At 33.3% G+C, this 18,032-nt stretch overlaps 1 protein-coding gene across 1 annotated transcript in view; it reads right to left on the bottom strand.

Moving 5' to 3' along the window:
- Nucleotides 1-2,989: 2,989 nt before the first annotated feature.
- Nucleotides 2,990-18,032, bottom strand: part of LOC132743284 (acetylcholine receptor subunit beta-like 2) — a 35,537-nt gene continuing 20,494 nt past the window's right edge. The window contains exon 9 of the mRNA XM_060731821.1: nucleotides 2,990-4,118. Within this exon, the coding sequence (XP_060587804.1) occupies nucleotides 3,622-4,118 (497 nt within the window). The 3' untranslated portion in view covers nucleotides 2,990-3,621. The remainder of the gene's footprint in view (nucleotides 4,119-18,032) is intronic.

Genomic DNA, 18,032 nt, shown 5'->3' on the forward strand with positions numbered 1-18,032 from the left:
AGAATAGATTTCAAATCGTTTTGACAAAAATATTCGTTTTTACAAAAATAAAAACAAATAAATATGTTGGGATGAAGGCACAACTGTGCAAGCCTTTCCTTTTAAAAGGAAACTTTATTTTATACTTTATTTTCTTTACATGAAATTCCTAAAACATACCTGGCACATCTGAACATGAACGCCCATTCTCAATAAAATAAAGCATTTGAGGTTGAAAAATATTAAAAATTTAATGTTGTCTTTGTGTCATTTTTTATCGCTGAAGTAAAAGTTTAGGGTATTTTGCAAGTTTGCTAGAAATATTTTGAACAAGAAACTATAATATAACAGGATGGCATTTATTTCGGTAATGACACTGTATTTTCTTCGGTAACGTAGATTTCAGAATCTAATAATGTAACATATTGACTGCATATTAATAACAAATGTCTGTAAAACATATCCAAAATCTGTAAATTCTCTATCTAGAGGGACTTTCTAACCCAGGAAAATTCAAGGAAGTTGGGTATCTTGCTAAGTTTCAGTTAGTTTCTTCAAAGTTAAATATTCGTAGAAAGCAAAAATAGTCAATTTTGGAAATGATTATTTTATGTCTTCATTCAAAGGATAAATATCATATATAATATATGAGAGGTCGAATGCATACACATTTTTTGTATTAGCATTTTTTTTCTCAAAACATTCAACTTTCCACTTTCTTAATATTTGGAAAATTTATTGCTGAGCAGTTCTATATTTATCCCCATATAGGATGTCACGTATGTTTCATTTTATTCAAATGCAAGTAAAGTTTGAGAAAATTATTTTATTTTTTGTAAAAAAAATATATTTATGTATATTATTTTAACATTATTATATATAGAATGAAATACGGCCAGTAAGCTCTTTGCAGAAACGAATTAGTTGTTGCTGAGAACATCAATATCTTGTAATATATTTTTAACATTTCTGCTGGTACATCAACATATTATTAACATATCTTTCCATTGTAAAAACACTTTTGAATCTTCTTACATCTAATACAAGGTAACCGTTACTAACAGGCATGCTAATCCCAACTTTATCTTTAATTTTCAAAAATTGTTGAATTGTAAATTGGAGTAACGTATGTTTCACACTCGCTTATTTATGAACTTTATCACGGAATTGAAACTTACATGTAAAATCGACTTTTTTTTATTTAGGAATCAAATGTACATCATTATACTGTCATAAAAATGCGGTTTTATGTTTTTATATATGCATGTGTAAACAATATAAAGTCTGTATGATAAAAGTAACGTTTGTTTCACTGTGGTTAAACAAGTTAAAAATCGACCAACAAAACAAAATTTACTTACAAATGTCAAATTGAAGTTTATGTTGCTGTTATACGTGCTTTCTGACTTCAATTTACCTTTTGATAAACTTACTTTGAAAAAGTGATAACGTATGTTTCTGTAACGTATGTTTCATTTTTACATTGAAAGTGGGTTAAAAATGACGCAAGACCGTTTAACCCGCCATAATTTGTGGTTAATATATCAGAGTTACACACATGTTAATTTTCTTACTTGTTTGGATTCTTCTTTGAATGGCTTGACTCTTAAATAATCGTAACGAATGTTTTTTTTAACATGCCGTTGAAAAGATTTGAATGAAAAATGAAAAATTCCGAAAATAGAATGATATTTGAGTGGCTGCAAGCTTATTTTTACTTATAATTATATATATGCTGTATTATTAAGCATGCATCGATTCAATTATGTAATTTTGGTTTCACTTCTTATTGTTTTAGGTTTGTCACTATTTATTTATATGCATTTGGCGACATTTGATCATTCATTATATCAATGAGATTTTAACAGTCAAATATAATTTTTACCAATAATCAAAGTTCATATACAAACAGCAATGACTAATTGCACATGTTTCGTTTATTCTGGAACTTATTTTTCTGAAACACAATTTCAAAGTTGAAAATTCTAGGTGGCGACAGTAACTTATGTTACATTTTAGGGCATTAATGGTACTTGTAAAAGAAAAATAACAGATAGAAATGTAAAACTGAGAGAGTCCCTATTAACAAAGTGGCAGCCACCTTTCTAACGACATTTTGACCTCTAGAAAAACCTTCGCATAAGAGCTATACCCAGTGGAACATCAAATGCTGTGTTTTATTGAGAATGAGCGGAAATATCACATATTTCCGTTGAATACATATTCCGACAAAATTATTTTTTCAACATTATTCTATGGTTTATATGTAAAAAAAATAAACGTATTATAAGTTGTCATGACGTTCAGATTAAAATATACGTTCTTCATCTTATATTCGTCATATATAAATGGGTTTTTTTAAATGTAGTACACGCACGCATATTCACACACGCTCATACACACACAGAAAGAGTAAACCCCACACTACGAGTAATGTGTTAACTCTTCAACTTTCATTATACAAAATAAATATGAAAAATGCTGGAAAACAATTTACCAAATAGCAACCCTAAACAGCAAAAACAAAATCAAAAATAGATATGTAAAATTTGTGTCATAGCTACCTATCAAATTTATTGCCAATGTTATATATGTACTTAAAAGTACTCTAAAATCCTGTATGCGTTTATAATTACAACAGCGATGTGAAATGCATTACTTTATTCAAGCTCCTACAATTAACTCATTCGAGTTATTGACAAAGTTTGATTCAACTAGAGCCACTATTGGCTTTAAAGGGGCATCGCCACTTACATGATGGAACTGGAAATAATATTAAAAGATAAATGTTCAATTTGATGAAGTTCTAGACCAATAACTTGTGTGCAAACTTTCAGTCCTATCGCTCACTCAATTTTCCAGATTAATTAATCTAATTGTAAAAAATGACATAAAACTGAAAAAAAAAACGTTGCACCGTTTTTTACTCATTCAGGCTAATAATAGCATTTTAATACGATGTTCAATTCATTTCTGAGTTTATTTCTTGATTTTCTTTTACATATCTTTCTTTTTAAGTGCCCCAGCTGATATATGAAAACATTTGAAATTATATATTTTATTCTTTTGAGCCTCCGTGGAGTTCCTTTAATAGTCTTATCATTTTAATTCTTGTTAAAGCTAACAGATACAAATATCTGATAACTATCATAATAAAGACTAGAGTACATGATAAAAAAATGTATTTTCAGCCTACCGAAAGCATTGTATTAAACTATATCCGGCCGTCTGCAAACAATAGAATATTTAAACTTTTTGTGTATTTAAGTAAATGCATTTTTTTCACTATTTAAACAAATTCTCTCAGAAAAAAGGAGACACACAAAGCCACAAATATAAATAGTATATATGTTGCCGTTAAACCAATGATTCTCTTAACAGTTCAATAAATTTAAAATTTGAACATGTTTATATTTGCAATAGCAGAAAATCACATGTTTACGTCGGTTCTAGCACATGTTTGGATAATCAACCAAACCGGCTTTCCTATTCAGTACAAAAATCGTAGATACATGTAAAACGAAAGTACTTACAAGATACTAAAATGTTATAACTAAAAAAATATATGATTGTTGTTTAAGTTTCCGTAACATGTAATACCAGTAAAGGCTTTTTACAGCAGAACATTGACCGTCTTTTTGTTCATTTAGCAGATGTCTGGCCACCTGCTGAGAGTGCCAGAACAAAGGTGAAGTCCATTACAATTGTAAATATAAGATATAGATAGAAGCAGAACTTGTCAAAAACCATTCCGACCATCTTCCACGTAATGTCACGTTCTTCTTCTTCGTTGTCATCTTCATCTTTTATGGCTTTTGCGAGTTCTGGCGACGCTGTTTTAGCATCAGGCTTCGTTGCCGTTGTCAGACCTTTTTTCTTAAAGTCCTGGTAACTTGGTGGCCTTATATCACTAACTTTAATGGACTCAACTGATATCTGACGCACCCCAGATTTATCGATCTTGTCCACCAGTCCGATGCTTGTCATTTTCCAACACAGTACTTTAGCAAAGCATACTGATACCCTTGATATCCACGAGCCCTTTGCTGGCGAGCCCTCTTTGTGGTATAAATACAAGACGATGACTGTTGACATAATACCACTAGCGGCAACTATGAGCACAAAGCCCAACCAAAGCGCTGAAATAACAAGAACACTTTTATAGATAGGTGTACACATGCAGTTAATACATAAAGTTGTTTAGAAAAAAATGTCGAAATGTGTATAAAATCAAACTGTTTTCTTCTTGTCTTGTTTGCTCAAATTAGACCGACTAAATGATCTTCCGTGCGCCTCCAAGATATAAAACTATATTACTCTGCTTGAACCGGAAGTGATCAGTTTTTACTAACCTGCACAATCTGATTATGCTCTATAGTATATGTAGCTCAATTTATATATATTTTTTATATTGAAATCCCTAAAACTTCATATGGATTGTTTCAGATTCAATGCTGTAATTGTGTTATAGACATGTCCATACAGTTGGTCTTTTATCGCACATAACATGTAATTTATTACTTGAATCTTGAATCTTTTTGTTTTTCTTATCACCTTCGTACGTTTTACTTATGTTTAATTTTCTTCAATAGTTTGGCTCATCTGGAGGCATGCAGCTTTAAGGGTTAGAGAAGAATATTTACCTAAAACACTAACGGTTATGGATGTAGGAGGGATGACGATCGTGAGAAGAACCAGGAGCGCGAGAAATTCAGTGAGAATGTATGTGACTTTCTCTCCCGAACTTATAGGGACGAGGAACACCAAATCAACCAAGAATGACGTCATTACAATCGGCATTATAACATTTAAGTTGTAAAAACCCGCTCGTCTCTCTGCAATAAATAAAACATCAATGTCAGAGAGTGAAAATAACAGAGTAATAAGAAAAGGTTACGTGAGCTATATAAGACATCATACTTTTATATCAACCTCAAGAAAATGAACCAATAACATCAGCAAAAAAACCGACATACAATACACAGGGTAGGCGATCACGTGACATTTGTTTACGGCAACAATTGTTCACCGCTTATGCTGTTCCGAATACTTTTTTGTTTGTTGTATCTTTTAACATTTTAACAATGAATAAAAACCATGTTCCAGGCAAATAATCTCCGGTTATATTGGAATATGCTTTTCCTGAGTAGCTCTTGATCTTTTCTAAATATATTAGTAGAAATTGCGGCAGAATGTTACCGCATATATTCATTAAATATTGCCAAAGGATGCAATTGGCAAACACGTTTGTCTGGAACACGGTATATGTTTTTCATTCAAATATTGAAAGCTATAACGAAATATTCGCAAATGCCTTATTTAGCCATGGGCCATCAGCACTGACCCAATGTTACCGTTAACTTATGTCACGGGATAACGCACACGGATACAGAACTTGAAATATTTATTTCTAGCAGATAGCCCGCATAGCTCAATCGGTAAGAGTGCGAGATTTGTAATATCGATATTGTGGGTTCGATTCCCGGGCAGGTTAACTACAATTACTTATCAGTCTTTCGGATGAGTCTGTGTATGAGTGCTTAAACACTTGGCACGTTAAAGACCAAAGAGAAGCTTCTGGAATTTGGGCATCTTTCTTAATCTTGAACTATCCTCCAAAATATAAAGTGACTAATACTGGTACTCTTCTCATATAGGCAACCGGCGGCGAATATACACATACGCACGCACGCACGCACGCACACGCACACATGCACACACACACACACTTACGTAGTGCAATCCAGAAGTTCAGCTGAGGGTAGACTCTCAACGTTCCGTCAGGAAGATGCTCGGTCAAGTTTCTGTCTTCGATACGCGTGTACAAAATCTCCCACTCCCCATGCTCTCTGACATAAATGAATATAAATTTGATATAAATCATTTTAATACCGCCTAAAGCATATGTCAATACTTCTGAGCTCGCCTGCATTTTTCGGTCAACAGTGTTAATTAAGGCCCCCTCCGCCCCAGCCCCAAATTAAGGGTCAGTACTTAAATCTCCGCTTATATAAATTGTCTTTTTTTGTTTGCTAGTGGTAAGTAATAGAAAGAGCATCGAAACACGAGGCTATCTGATTTGTACGAGGGGGCGTAGCCCCCCGATTATTAATCAGATTGCCGAGTGTTTTGATGTTCTTTCTCTTTTGTAACATAGTCAAACATAAAAAGACGTTCACTGCTGTCACAGTATGAAACCCCAGAAAAAAATAAACAATGAACGAGCATCTGAATATGATATTTCTGTCGCATTCCTTTTCTATGCCGTCACAATAAGTATACCCCAGCAAAAATGAACCAATCAATGGGCATGATCTGGAGTGCGGGTAACTGATACCTGCACTCCAGTTACCGCAATGTGCATGTCTATAATTTTATAATGTATATGTATACGATTTAACTCTGACACATTTTCAACAGAAAGGTCCCCAAAATATGATACAATTTACTGATACTATCAATTCCGCAAAAAAAATATCAATACCGTGAAGTCTACTGAAATTAACTGTCAGATCAATCCAGTTCGTTTAAAGTTTTTGTCAATACTTTGAATTACAAACAGAAAAATGTCAACAAATTTAAGTCCTATCAATAATTTTATTTCCGCTGAAACTGTGAATAGATTTAAATATACAATAGAATAACTGACATAAATTCTGTTGATTGACAACCGGATAAATCTGGGCTAAAATTTAAAAATAAACACAGGAAGTATTTAAAGGAAGAACCTACAAGATAAAGATCTGGGGTCGTTACTGATTAGTTACTTAATTTATTACTATATTTTCGCCTCAAAAATATACCTATGTTTTATTTATTTTCGTCCTGGTTATTTTCAGCTTTAATACCAGGAAAAAGGGCGATGAAATGGGGCGTACTAAATCTGTTTAACACTTTTTTACTTATTATTCCCCTTAACAAATCCGTTATTATGTATCAAACTCTTGACCCGTTGGAAATTTCACAAGTATGTTGGATTTTTAATTGAACCATTTTAATAATGCAAAATTATCAATATTCGTGGGACACTTATTTTCGTGGTTTTCGTGGATACGTCCTCTCACTAAATTTAATCCAACGAAATTCAATTTCGTTTACTGTAAGATTATTTTGCATCACATTATTCACATTTTACATTTTGAAAAAATAGACAGTCCATGAATTTAAAGGAACTGCACTGAGGTCCAAAGTCATAAAAACGTGAAATTTCCAAATCTTACTTTTTTGTTGTATTTTAGCCCAATTTGTGAGAAAATCGTTGTTACGCTTTTCAGCTTTGGGTCATTTTTCACGATTAGAATAACTACTCGTATTCCGGATAATCGAAGATAGAGAATGTTCTAGTATTTGCATATGAACTATTATCAAATGCAATATTAATCTCGAAAAATTAGTTCTAATCCCTTATATAAAAAAACTTCATTGAATTCCCTTTAAGAAATGAGAACAAAATCAACAAAGCAATGACACAGCCACTGATATGAACCCACGAACATGAACTTTGTGACAAAAATACGAAACTTAATGTTCAAGAAATCAACTGAAATTACAGGAAATTACAGGAAATTACTCACTGCAAGTCCTCGAGGTTAACTTCTTCAAACAGATGGTCTAAAATAACTTCATCAATGGTATAAGACCAGCTTAACAGTTCCACGGCACATTTTTGTGTATCATACGGGTAGTAGGTTATATCCACCTGAAGATAATAGATTTTTTTTTCTGTAGACAATGTAAGAAAAACAAATAAACCTTGAACTTTTAGAAATATCCCTTAACGTCAAAATATATTCTGTTGAGTTCATAGTCCTTTTGTAGATTTAGTAAGCATAAAGAGGCAGAAATTGCAAAAAGGACTGAGAATACTACCGTACTGTGCAATTCACGTGTCAGTTGTTGCAGCGTTCGGAACACAGCTGGATTATAACTTTGTTTCAGAATCAAAAATACTTCTGCTTCTTAAATGAAAGTAAAGCAATAGTAATAAAAACATAAAAACAACATTGAACATAATAATTTTGTACGGTGCAGTTACTTAATCATTCATAGTAATATTTATCAATATCGTCATACATGAACTTTAATTGGCTTGGGTTTACTTGCTAGTTTTAATACATATATTTCACCACCTTGATGACTGAATAACCCCTATCAAATTTAGGACTTAACCCGTTACTACACTCCATTTTACCGATTTTTCTGGATAACTTTCCAGTAATTAGCAATTTCTCCAAAAGTGACCAACTACAAATCATGGAGAAAATCCGCTCCGCCTGGTGATCGAACTAGCAACTACTAAATATTTGACCAAGTTAATACTTGAATTGTTATAACTCAATAAAATCTAATAATTATAATGAAATATACAAAGGTGACAGTAATAATCATAAAGAATTGATACAAAATATCAAAGTATGTCTATTTTCACATGACTATTTACAAAGAATATTATTTAATAGTGTGTTTTGGCTCGGGATAAGACCCTTTATGCCATTGATCCGTGCTACTGCATGGAAATGGGATACGGCACTCGAAATTGACTGTTTTAAATTGACGTGAATGTAAATTACAACACACAAATCAAAACTGGCATAACATTTTCAGGACGTGATAGTCGAAATTTTTTGCAGGGAAATATATTAATATATGAAAACGACTTCACAATGTTGAAGAACCCACCTCACAGTGTGTAATGAACAACTTTGGGGGCTCCCAGTCTATCGTACCATCGTATTTCAAGCGCAGAAGAAGTGCTTGACTTTCAATAATATCCAGATCTTTAAGTCTGTAACATGTAATATCAAATTTATATCAAATTTTATTTCCTGCCATATTTAAATATTTTATGTCTCGTATAAATTCTGTAAAATTCGTCAATATTCCGTATCTCATACATAACAGGAAATCGTTCGGTTCACAAAGATTTGTCGTCAAATCAGGTCATAGCGACGCTTATTTGATTTGTATAAGACACGGAATATGGCGGAATATGCACAAGTGGTCAACGCATTCCCTAAACAGTGGTCACTGCATTCCCTAAACATTGATTAACTACACCACTTTTTAGTTCTACTTTATTACCTCACAATGATTGATAAACAAAACGGGCGGGTCCCACTCGACGCTTCCGGTATTTTTCACCCGCAACAACAAATCTTCTGCTCTAATCAGTCCAAGATCTTCCAATCTATGACGATATTAAAACATCAAAGTTTGGCCAAGCCTACTTAGAGCTTTCAAAATGATATCTGTTTCATTATACCATTGCATGTTTTATAAAAAACAAAACAAAAATAACAATGGTTGTTTAAAGTATGCAACCAAAATCATAAGTCTTGTGCACTCTTTAAAAGCAGCACAACTATCGTTTTAAATCTATATTGTATTCAAATTTGGCTGAAATACAGCCACCGTACTAAAATCGGTGCTAGTATCATGGGATATGGTACGCCAGTTATTGGTGGTGTTTCAATAACAGACAACTATACCGTGTTTTAATGTCGCTTTGTATTCATTAAAAATAATTTTAAAAAAGGAATTAAATTGTTACCTACGCGTTATCAATCATCAACTCAGGTTTCCAAATGTTCTCCGGCTTTGCAAAAATGTATTTTATATCATCGTTTTCAGTGGTGTCCCACATAATTCTTTCATCGTGCCATTCCTGTTGCCACAAAATATTATGTGTATTTAGTTTATTTAATGTGACGTGGTCCACACTGGAGGGTTTGTTATACCACAAAGAGTTAATGATGGTAGTATTTTGATGATAGGTGACAGCAAACCAGGGAATTATTATGTATGCATGTTGTTGTTAATTTATCCAATATCACATATTTATATGATTAAATGAAACAAATAGGTCAATTTTTCTATAAATTGGATATTATCTATAGACACTTGAATGATTCTTTACCGTTCATGCTTATATAAAATAAAGCAAACAAATCGAATTATTCTGTCGGTTCGAATCTCGCCAGGGACTCCGGATTGTCGGAGAAATTTGTCTCCGATGCCCGCTGGTGCTTGATATAATACACGGAGTCACCCTCCACCAGTAAAGACGGAAAGTCGCCATATGGCCTCTACAGTGTGGTGCGACGAAAGAAGCGACAACTGTAGGCAAATATTTTGTAGCGGCCCCGAGAGCGAAACGTCCTCTTGCCAGTATCTCAGACAAGAGAAAAGAAAAATCATACTTACAAATGTCATCCATCCAGCCAAGGTCAGCTTCTGATCTTGCAAATTCTAAATGTAAAATACATTAAAGCAATATTAAGATAAAAATATATTGTATTGATTGTAAGCGTGTAATATATTTTCTGAAATTTCAATATAACTTTCCGAACACTTTGTAGTATTGAATAAAAAGAAAAGAAAATTACGTACCTGACTAAAATAATCATATAGCAATTCAAAACATTAAAATATTTTAAAAAGCACAGACTCATTCATTATTAAATACATATATTTTGACTCATACCAATTTGTGTGGACGTTTGCGTAATACTCGAATAATAATACGAAATAATTATATAAAAAATTAAAATAGTCAAATTAATTTGATTACTTAACATTATAGCCGTTTCTTAAAGGATGTTTTGTTAAGAACGTCTACGATTAGATACTGGTATACGTTAACTGAGCTATTTTAGTATGACGGTGATTTCTTGCATGGTCCAATCGTTTTAATTCTAGGTATTTTGAAATAGAGAGAAATAAGAATCCCTAAAGAAAGCCCAACACGGCAAAAATTGAAAATGTTGCTCGGTTTGATTGAGCCTGTTCATGGACGGTACTGTAAAGTGCAAACTACTTTCCACGCCGCCTAGCACCGGCTTAAGCAGAATTCAACATTTAAACATGAAATCGTAAATTTTTTAAACATCCGCAGATGTGTTCATACGGCGGTTATCATGGAACCTTCAATGTGACACAGTAGTGCCATTCAATGAAAAGCGGCGTATGGTCCCCAAGTAATAAAACGCTTGTGTCCTAAACGAGAAAACAATGGACAAAACTAAACAAAATTGAATTTTGAAAAGGGAACAGAGGTTATGAAGCCTGCATATCACAGATAAGACATCAAAAGAGGCGGCGAGGCCGGGTGATTAACGCGTCGGACTAGTAATCTAAGGATTGCTGACCGCGTGGGTTCAAACTTTGTCAGGGTAAAGCCGTTGTTTCAAGGGGCAATAAACTTTACATTCATTGCTTAGTACTGGTTGGTTCCAGGAACGGATTCGAGAGTGTTTCAATAAGCTTATAGCTTCAAACACAATCGAACTAAAATAGATTTGTATAAACTAAAAGACAAAGTTAAAAAGCAGGCCGCATATCCTAAGGGTGATTCAACAGTATTCAAGTGAGGAATACTGGAACCACCCATCAAGAAAAATGCCGAATATAAAGAACTAAAATACCACAAGAATAACAATTAGGTTGTGATGAATGATATTTAAGGATCGGAAATATAACATCCCTGAATGAATGAAGTAATTTAATCACAATATAAACAATAATTGGTAAAAGGTCAAAAGTTTCGTGTATGACGCTTTCAGAGGGATTTATTTTTTCGTTCTAAAACACGTACCAGTTCGTCTATAGCAAAGATACTTAGTCCAGCCTTGATGTGGGTCAGTGATGAAGGTCTTGACACGGGATCATATGAATCAATATATATAAGACTTTTTCGAATTTTCGTCTCTCCACCTGTGCTATAAGAACAACTCACTGTAAAATAAAATCATTGAGATCTTTATTTCGTCCTTGTGGTAAGATGGTGAAAACGCGATGGTACGATAACACGATGATGAAAACGCGATGGTACGATGGTGAAATCGCAGTATCCAAATCTGACCAGGCTCTACACTGTTTGCCGACTAACCTTTGATTTTCATCTTGACATTCCCAAAATCTGATGAAGGGCAGTTGCAGAAATGCAACCTGGGAAGGTATAACAATTAAATACCACTTTTGACTACCACTTTTGAATACAACTGTGAATACCAATTTAAACCCGATGAATGTTATGATAAAATTTCATCAATTAATTTAATTGCATACAATTTGCCATGCACAACAGCCACATGTAATAAGTGCAATTAGTTCAATTAGTTCTAAAATCTCACCGAACAATTTGCTTGTTTAGGCTTGAAATGTATTTACACTCTGTTCTAGTAATTCAAAAGGCATTTTCAGATTTGAAAAAGATCAACTAAAATGATGATTTAATTATCACTCGGGGAAAATATCCACAAATACTGGTGCAATGGTACCAACAGATCTGATATTTGTCCGTTTTTTTTCTGTTCTTTTTTTTCTTTTTTTTACTTTTTTGACCGAAAATAAATAAATGACGAATTCAAACATACTTTTTTAAGATCCAAATATTTGCTTTTCTTTGCAAGCAAATAAGTAAACCCGATAAGATATAGTCCCAATCATCATTGTGCAAATAAGCTGGTATATTAATGGTCTAGACTGTTCATAACTGTGTTAGTATTGTCACAAAAAATGTTCTTAGTGTAAATAAAAAAAAACTTCTGTATGCATTAAATACAAAATTATTCAATGGACTTTTTATTTTGTTATTACGTAAATTCTATTTCTGTTTATATTCAGCACAACAGCTGTTTGTTGTCTTTGATGTAAGCTCTTTATATTCAAGATAAAAGGATAAGTGCGATTAATGACCGCTTTTGTAGTATTTTTCACCATATTTCTTTTGCGTTACTAACGCAGTAAGTGCTATTTTTGCATATTTCGACATTTCAACATGAGTTGTAAGTGCTTATTGCAATGTAACAATTACTTTCTTTGTTCACTTTACGATAGTTGACAGATTAATACATTCGTTGTTAGTGCTGTTTGCGATGTGAAAATTAATTTCTTTGTTCACTTCACAATAATTTACTTTTTAATACATTTTCAATTTTTTCATGAAAATCAGCATTAATCCGGAGGCACGGTGGTTTATTACGAGTATCTATAGTATAAGTATGTTGTTTTGGTACATTCATACTTATGTATGTTTCGCTACTACACAAATTCAGCTATTTGCTGTAACAATGCATTTAAAGATTTATACTAATACAATACAACATGGTTTACAAATAGCTTCTTTTCCGGTAGGTTTCGTTTCTTAGAAATCGTTAATATATAAACCAAATTCGTCGTTTTCCGAAGCATTAATGTGTGATATGCAAACACTGTCACTTCTATAGATTATAAACGGGCAAATATTTAATCCATTAAGCCATAGACTTTAATTGTAAATGCCGAGTTCTTTCGTTTGGATGGTACTCAAAGATCAAAGATATCTTTCAGCTAGGACGTCAGGGTGTGCTCATTTGCGTTCGAATATGTAAATATTGATACAAAAATACATCCAATGGTTGATTTTATCGAAATTCCTCTTTCAGCATCTTTTTTTTTTAAATATTATGTTAGCAAATTTAAATGATTGTTACTTATCATCACTTTAAAATCGATGTATCCAACGGATTTTATTTTTTTTAATAAAATTAGAAGCATTTGTTAAAACATGTACAAAGTTTATATATCTCACTCTGTATTCATGCTTTAATTGAATTGACTTTTGTATTATATCTATTGTATTTCTATAGACGAGGAGCGTAGAGCTCAAGTTTACAAATAAAGATGTTGTTCTGTTCTGTATTTAAATAAAGATTTAATTGGTTTATTGTGTAGATATGCAGTAGGTGGTGTAAAAGCTCGCTTGGTCAGACCACTGTCATTCCTGAGGTCCCGGGTTCGATCCTTGGCAACACCCTCAGAGACACGTTCAGTGTTTCCCACCTACCTAGAGGTGTACCTGTAAGAAATCTGGGCATGTAAAATAACAAAGGGGTCTATTTAATAAAAGCTAGGACTTGTATATCATAGTTGTCTCTGAACTCTAAAGTCATGTCTACGTCCTAGCGAGGGTTTGGCATATTATTTTCATTGAAAGCTCAATTACGAGCACAGTGAATAGGTCAAAATGAGAAAGGCCGAAAATGAAAAGGTCGAAAATCCTGAATCAAAATATTTTGCTCATTTACCTGTGCTGGTGCAAAACTGATCATTTGTGTCCTGGACAAAGGTTTCCTCTCTGACAATGCAATATATGTTCAACTTGACAGTAAACTTTAATCATGTTATCATGTTTTCCGCTTCCTTTTCGTTTTTGACATTTACAATTAATTTTTTTTTGATTTTTAATTTAGCGATGTTATAATGTTTTGTCAAGTCAATTAGATGTAAAGATAAAAGGTTTATATAGGGCAACGTTTTATGTCGCAACGCCTCTAAATGTCGCACTTGCCGCTAAATGTCGCACTTACCGCTAAATGTGGCACTATTGCCTTAAATGTCGCAACCGCCGCTAATGTTGCAAAATCATCTGCCGTCAAATGTCGCAATGGTAACGTTAAATGTCGCACGATTTTCCCTTATCGTTAAAAGTTGCAACACTTTTGTTAAATGTCGCAAAATTTTAGTACATGTAAAACAAGTAGCTGGTCGTATTATGTTAATATTATCATTATGGTAATCTGGGGACAAACTATCTATCTTGAAGGAAATGATTTGCAGTATCTAAATTAATAGGTTGGAATGAAGTCATCTTAGTAATAGAAAGAGCACCGAAACACGAGGCTATCTGATTTGTACGAGGGGGCGTAGCCCTCGAGTATGAATCAGATTGCCGAGTGTTTTGGTGTTCTTTCTCTTTTGTATCATAGCCAAACATAAAAGCACGTTCCCTGTTGTCACAATATGAAACCCCGGCAAAAATGAACCAATGAACGAACATCTGAATATGACATTTCTGTCGCTTTCCCTTTCTCTGCCGTCACAATATGTAAGCCCCAGCAAAAATGAGCCAATCAATGGGCATGCTCTGTAGTGCGGGTAACTAATACCCGCACTCCAGTTAACGCACTGTGCATGTATATGTATACGATTTAACCCAGACACAATTTCAACAGAAAGGTTTCCAAACTATGATACAAGTCGTTATTATAAACTGACGACCACAGTTTATGCCAAAAAGCCCCTCGGTGATTCAACACATTTGCTTACATTTTTGTCTCCCGCCTTTTTGAAGAAAAATGAGGGATACGTAAGAAGGCTCGCCCCTCTGTCCGGTCAGTAACTCATCATCAAGGGTTTTTGAAATAACATATGTTCACCAAATTAGGACGACCTATCATGCCAAATAGCTACACCTCCAAAGCATTTGAAATAACTTGGCACAAATGCTCACTAAGACAATCTGTTTGCGAGACAATGCTCACAATAGACCCATTCGTATTTGTAAATCAAAGTTTATGGACCAAGTCACATAGTACTTTTAGTGAGAAAAAAAAAGCATCATTTTATTTTCAAACTTTCACACTTTGTTTTCAAACTGGCTTTTAAATAAGAAAGAGAGAAATTAACAGTGATCCACCTTAAAATATATCTAGTGCATTAACATCCTGTATTCCGTTTCTGCTAGTTTGGTATTGTTGAAATTAATTTCCAGAAAAGTAGTCCAAAAGGGTGTCCCTCAGAGGCAATAATCACAACAAAATTACAAGAAAATTGCAGTCTCGAATTGATTGAATCTGTACATGTGCAACATCCCTCATGCCCCTAGCTTCGGTGAGAGTTACTCAATTTTCAACACTTAAAAGTTCTGAAACCAATGAGGTATAATTAGTATTAAAAGCCATTATTAGTGATCGTAACATAAGTTGGTTAATCGTATACATATACATGCAGTTAAATCGTATACATATACATGCACAGTACGTAAACTTGAGTGCAGGTATTAGTCAAACGCACTCCAAAGCATGCCCATTGATTGGGTCATTTTGCTGAGGTTTACTTATTGTGACGTCAGAGAAAGGGAAAGCCACAGAAATATCATATTCAGATGCTCGTTCATTAGTAACTTTTTTCTGGGGTTTCATATTGTGACAACAGGGAACGTGCTTTAATGTTTGACGAAAGAACATAAAAACACTCGGCAATCTGATTAATACTCGGGGACTACGTTCAATCGTACAAATCAGTGTCCTTGTGTTTCGATGCTGTTTTTATTACTTGTATTTTAAGACGGATTGAAATTTTAGGCAGTTTCATAAACATAATATATACAAGACATATCACAGCGGTGTGTATATTGACATTATTAGAAATAAACAATACATTTCAGTTTATTAAATGTATATTACTAATAGAAGTGACATGTGTAGAAAAACAATAGTATGAATGCTTTGAAATATAATGATAACAGCAAACAAATTTCATTGTCAGCTAAACACTTTTAACTTTAGAACCTTTTAAAACATATATTTGTTTCATTCGACAGCTATCAGAACTTGATTTGCGATTCAAATTGGCTGTCCTTGCTCTTCTGTGGTGAATGACCAGCTTATTAACACTAAAGAGTTCATAACACTTCGCTGGTTGCAAATACCTTCAAAAATAAACCAAGAGTAACAATTACTTAACTGTAACTAAAAGTGTACTGTAGGTCTACTTTCTTTTTCTTTTAGTCTTTATGCAAGCGATGATATCTACAAATCATAAACATACAATGAGCTGCGTTTTATTTAAAAAAACAAAACACTAACCCATTTATACGGTTATGATCTGTGAAATCTGATCCTTTTTATTCAGAACACTCTCTTTGCATTTACAAGGATGATATCCTATGTTTGTCCACCATATCTGTTACGTTTCACTGGTTAGAAATTGTAAAATAATCCTTTGTTGCATGCTTATATCGTTTGCATGTTCCAGTTTGACACAACATTATTCACATTACAATTACTTCCGTTGAAAACGGATGGTTACTTTTTGACTACTCAACAAAAAGATATTTTACACGCGAAAAGAACTATAGGGTGCAAAGAACTATATTTCACGAGTTACTTCGGTGGTGACATAACGTGATAAATTTAGAAAATAGTAATGAATCGAGAAAAATTGGAAGCCATTTTATTTCATTTTATTTAGAAAATAGACCACGTGACCAGATTTTATACTGTTAAAAAATACTGTTACTGTAACATTACAAAATTCTGAGTCACGTAGTACACTTGCATTAACAGTAAAAATAACCCCCAGAAGCCTTTGGGAAATTAACATTACCGAAAAAGTGAGGGGTAATAATATAAATTATACATATCTATATGTTTCTTTGTTCAAACAAAGTATACCGTAGATTCAATTCTCAGTTGCATCGCTTAATATACAAATTTTCCTATGTTAACAATTACACTTTTTTGTACATTTCATTATTTATATAGAATAATATAGACTTATAAAAACAGTATCAAAGGAGTCTTTATCTTAATGAAAATAATCCAATGGGAAATGAATAAAGCATATCCTGTATATTACATAATTTCCAATATAATCAAGTGTTGTGTGCTACAATTAAAGTACGTGTCAATGCGATTGATATAAATATGCCATTGTTGTACTTAATGACATCTGGAATTTATCTTCACGAAATATTATAAAGTTCCATATATTTTCCACGAGTCGGAACCATATATTTACAGTCAACATGTGTTTTCTATCATATTTATATGTGAAAACAGTTACTACGAAATTCCTAAAAAATAAGCCAAATAATGATAATTACTATTTTTGCGAAATTTTGGCAGCCATCTTGGACGCTGTCTAGGAATTCTTGATTATCCGACCATTTGGGTAAAAACAAAATACAGTTTCGTTTTCTGTTGTCACTTGTGAACATTTTGGTATAAAAACTTACTGATCCTAGACATTGACCAGTAGGGTCCTACTGACCGGTCTTCGTTTCTTACACAATATACAGTTCAATCGCCAAAGATTGAACTCTTTATTCCATCCAAAAACGGACTTTAGTACGGTTGTTTCGATTGGTTAAAATTTATGAGTTATTTTTGGCTCTCCTATACATGTATAAGTAGCCGAACAATGTGGTATCTGCCTCTTTCTCGGATAGCAACGTCGAAGAAGGTAGCACGTCAATTTCGATCATTTCAATTTATACCACACCCTCCCTC

This window comes from Ruditapes philippinarum, unplaced genomic scaffold (genome assembly GCF_026571515.1).
Source record: "Ruditapes philippinarum isolate M1 unplaced genomic scaffold, ASM2657151v2 ctg331_1_1_1_1, whole genome shotgun sequence".
Taxonomy (NCBI): Eukaryota; Metazoa; Mollusca; class Bivalvia; order Venerida; family Veneridae; genus Ruditapes; species Ruditapes philippinarum.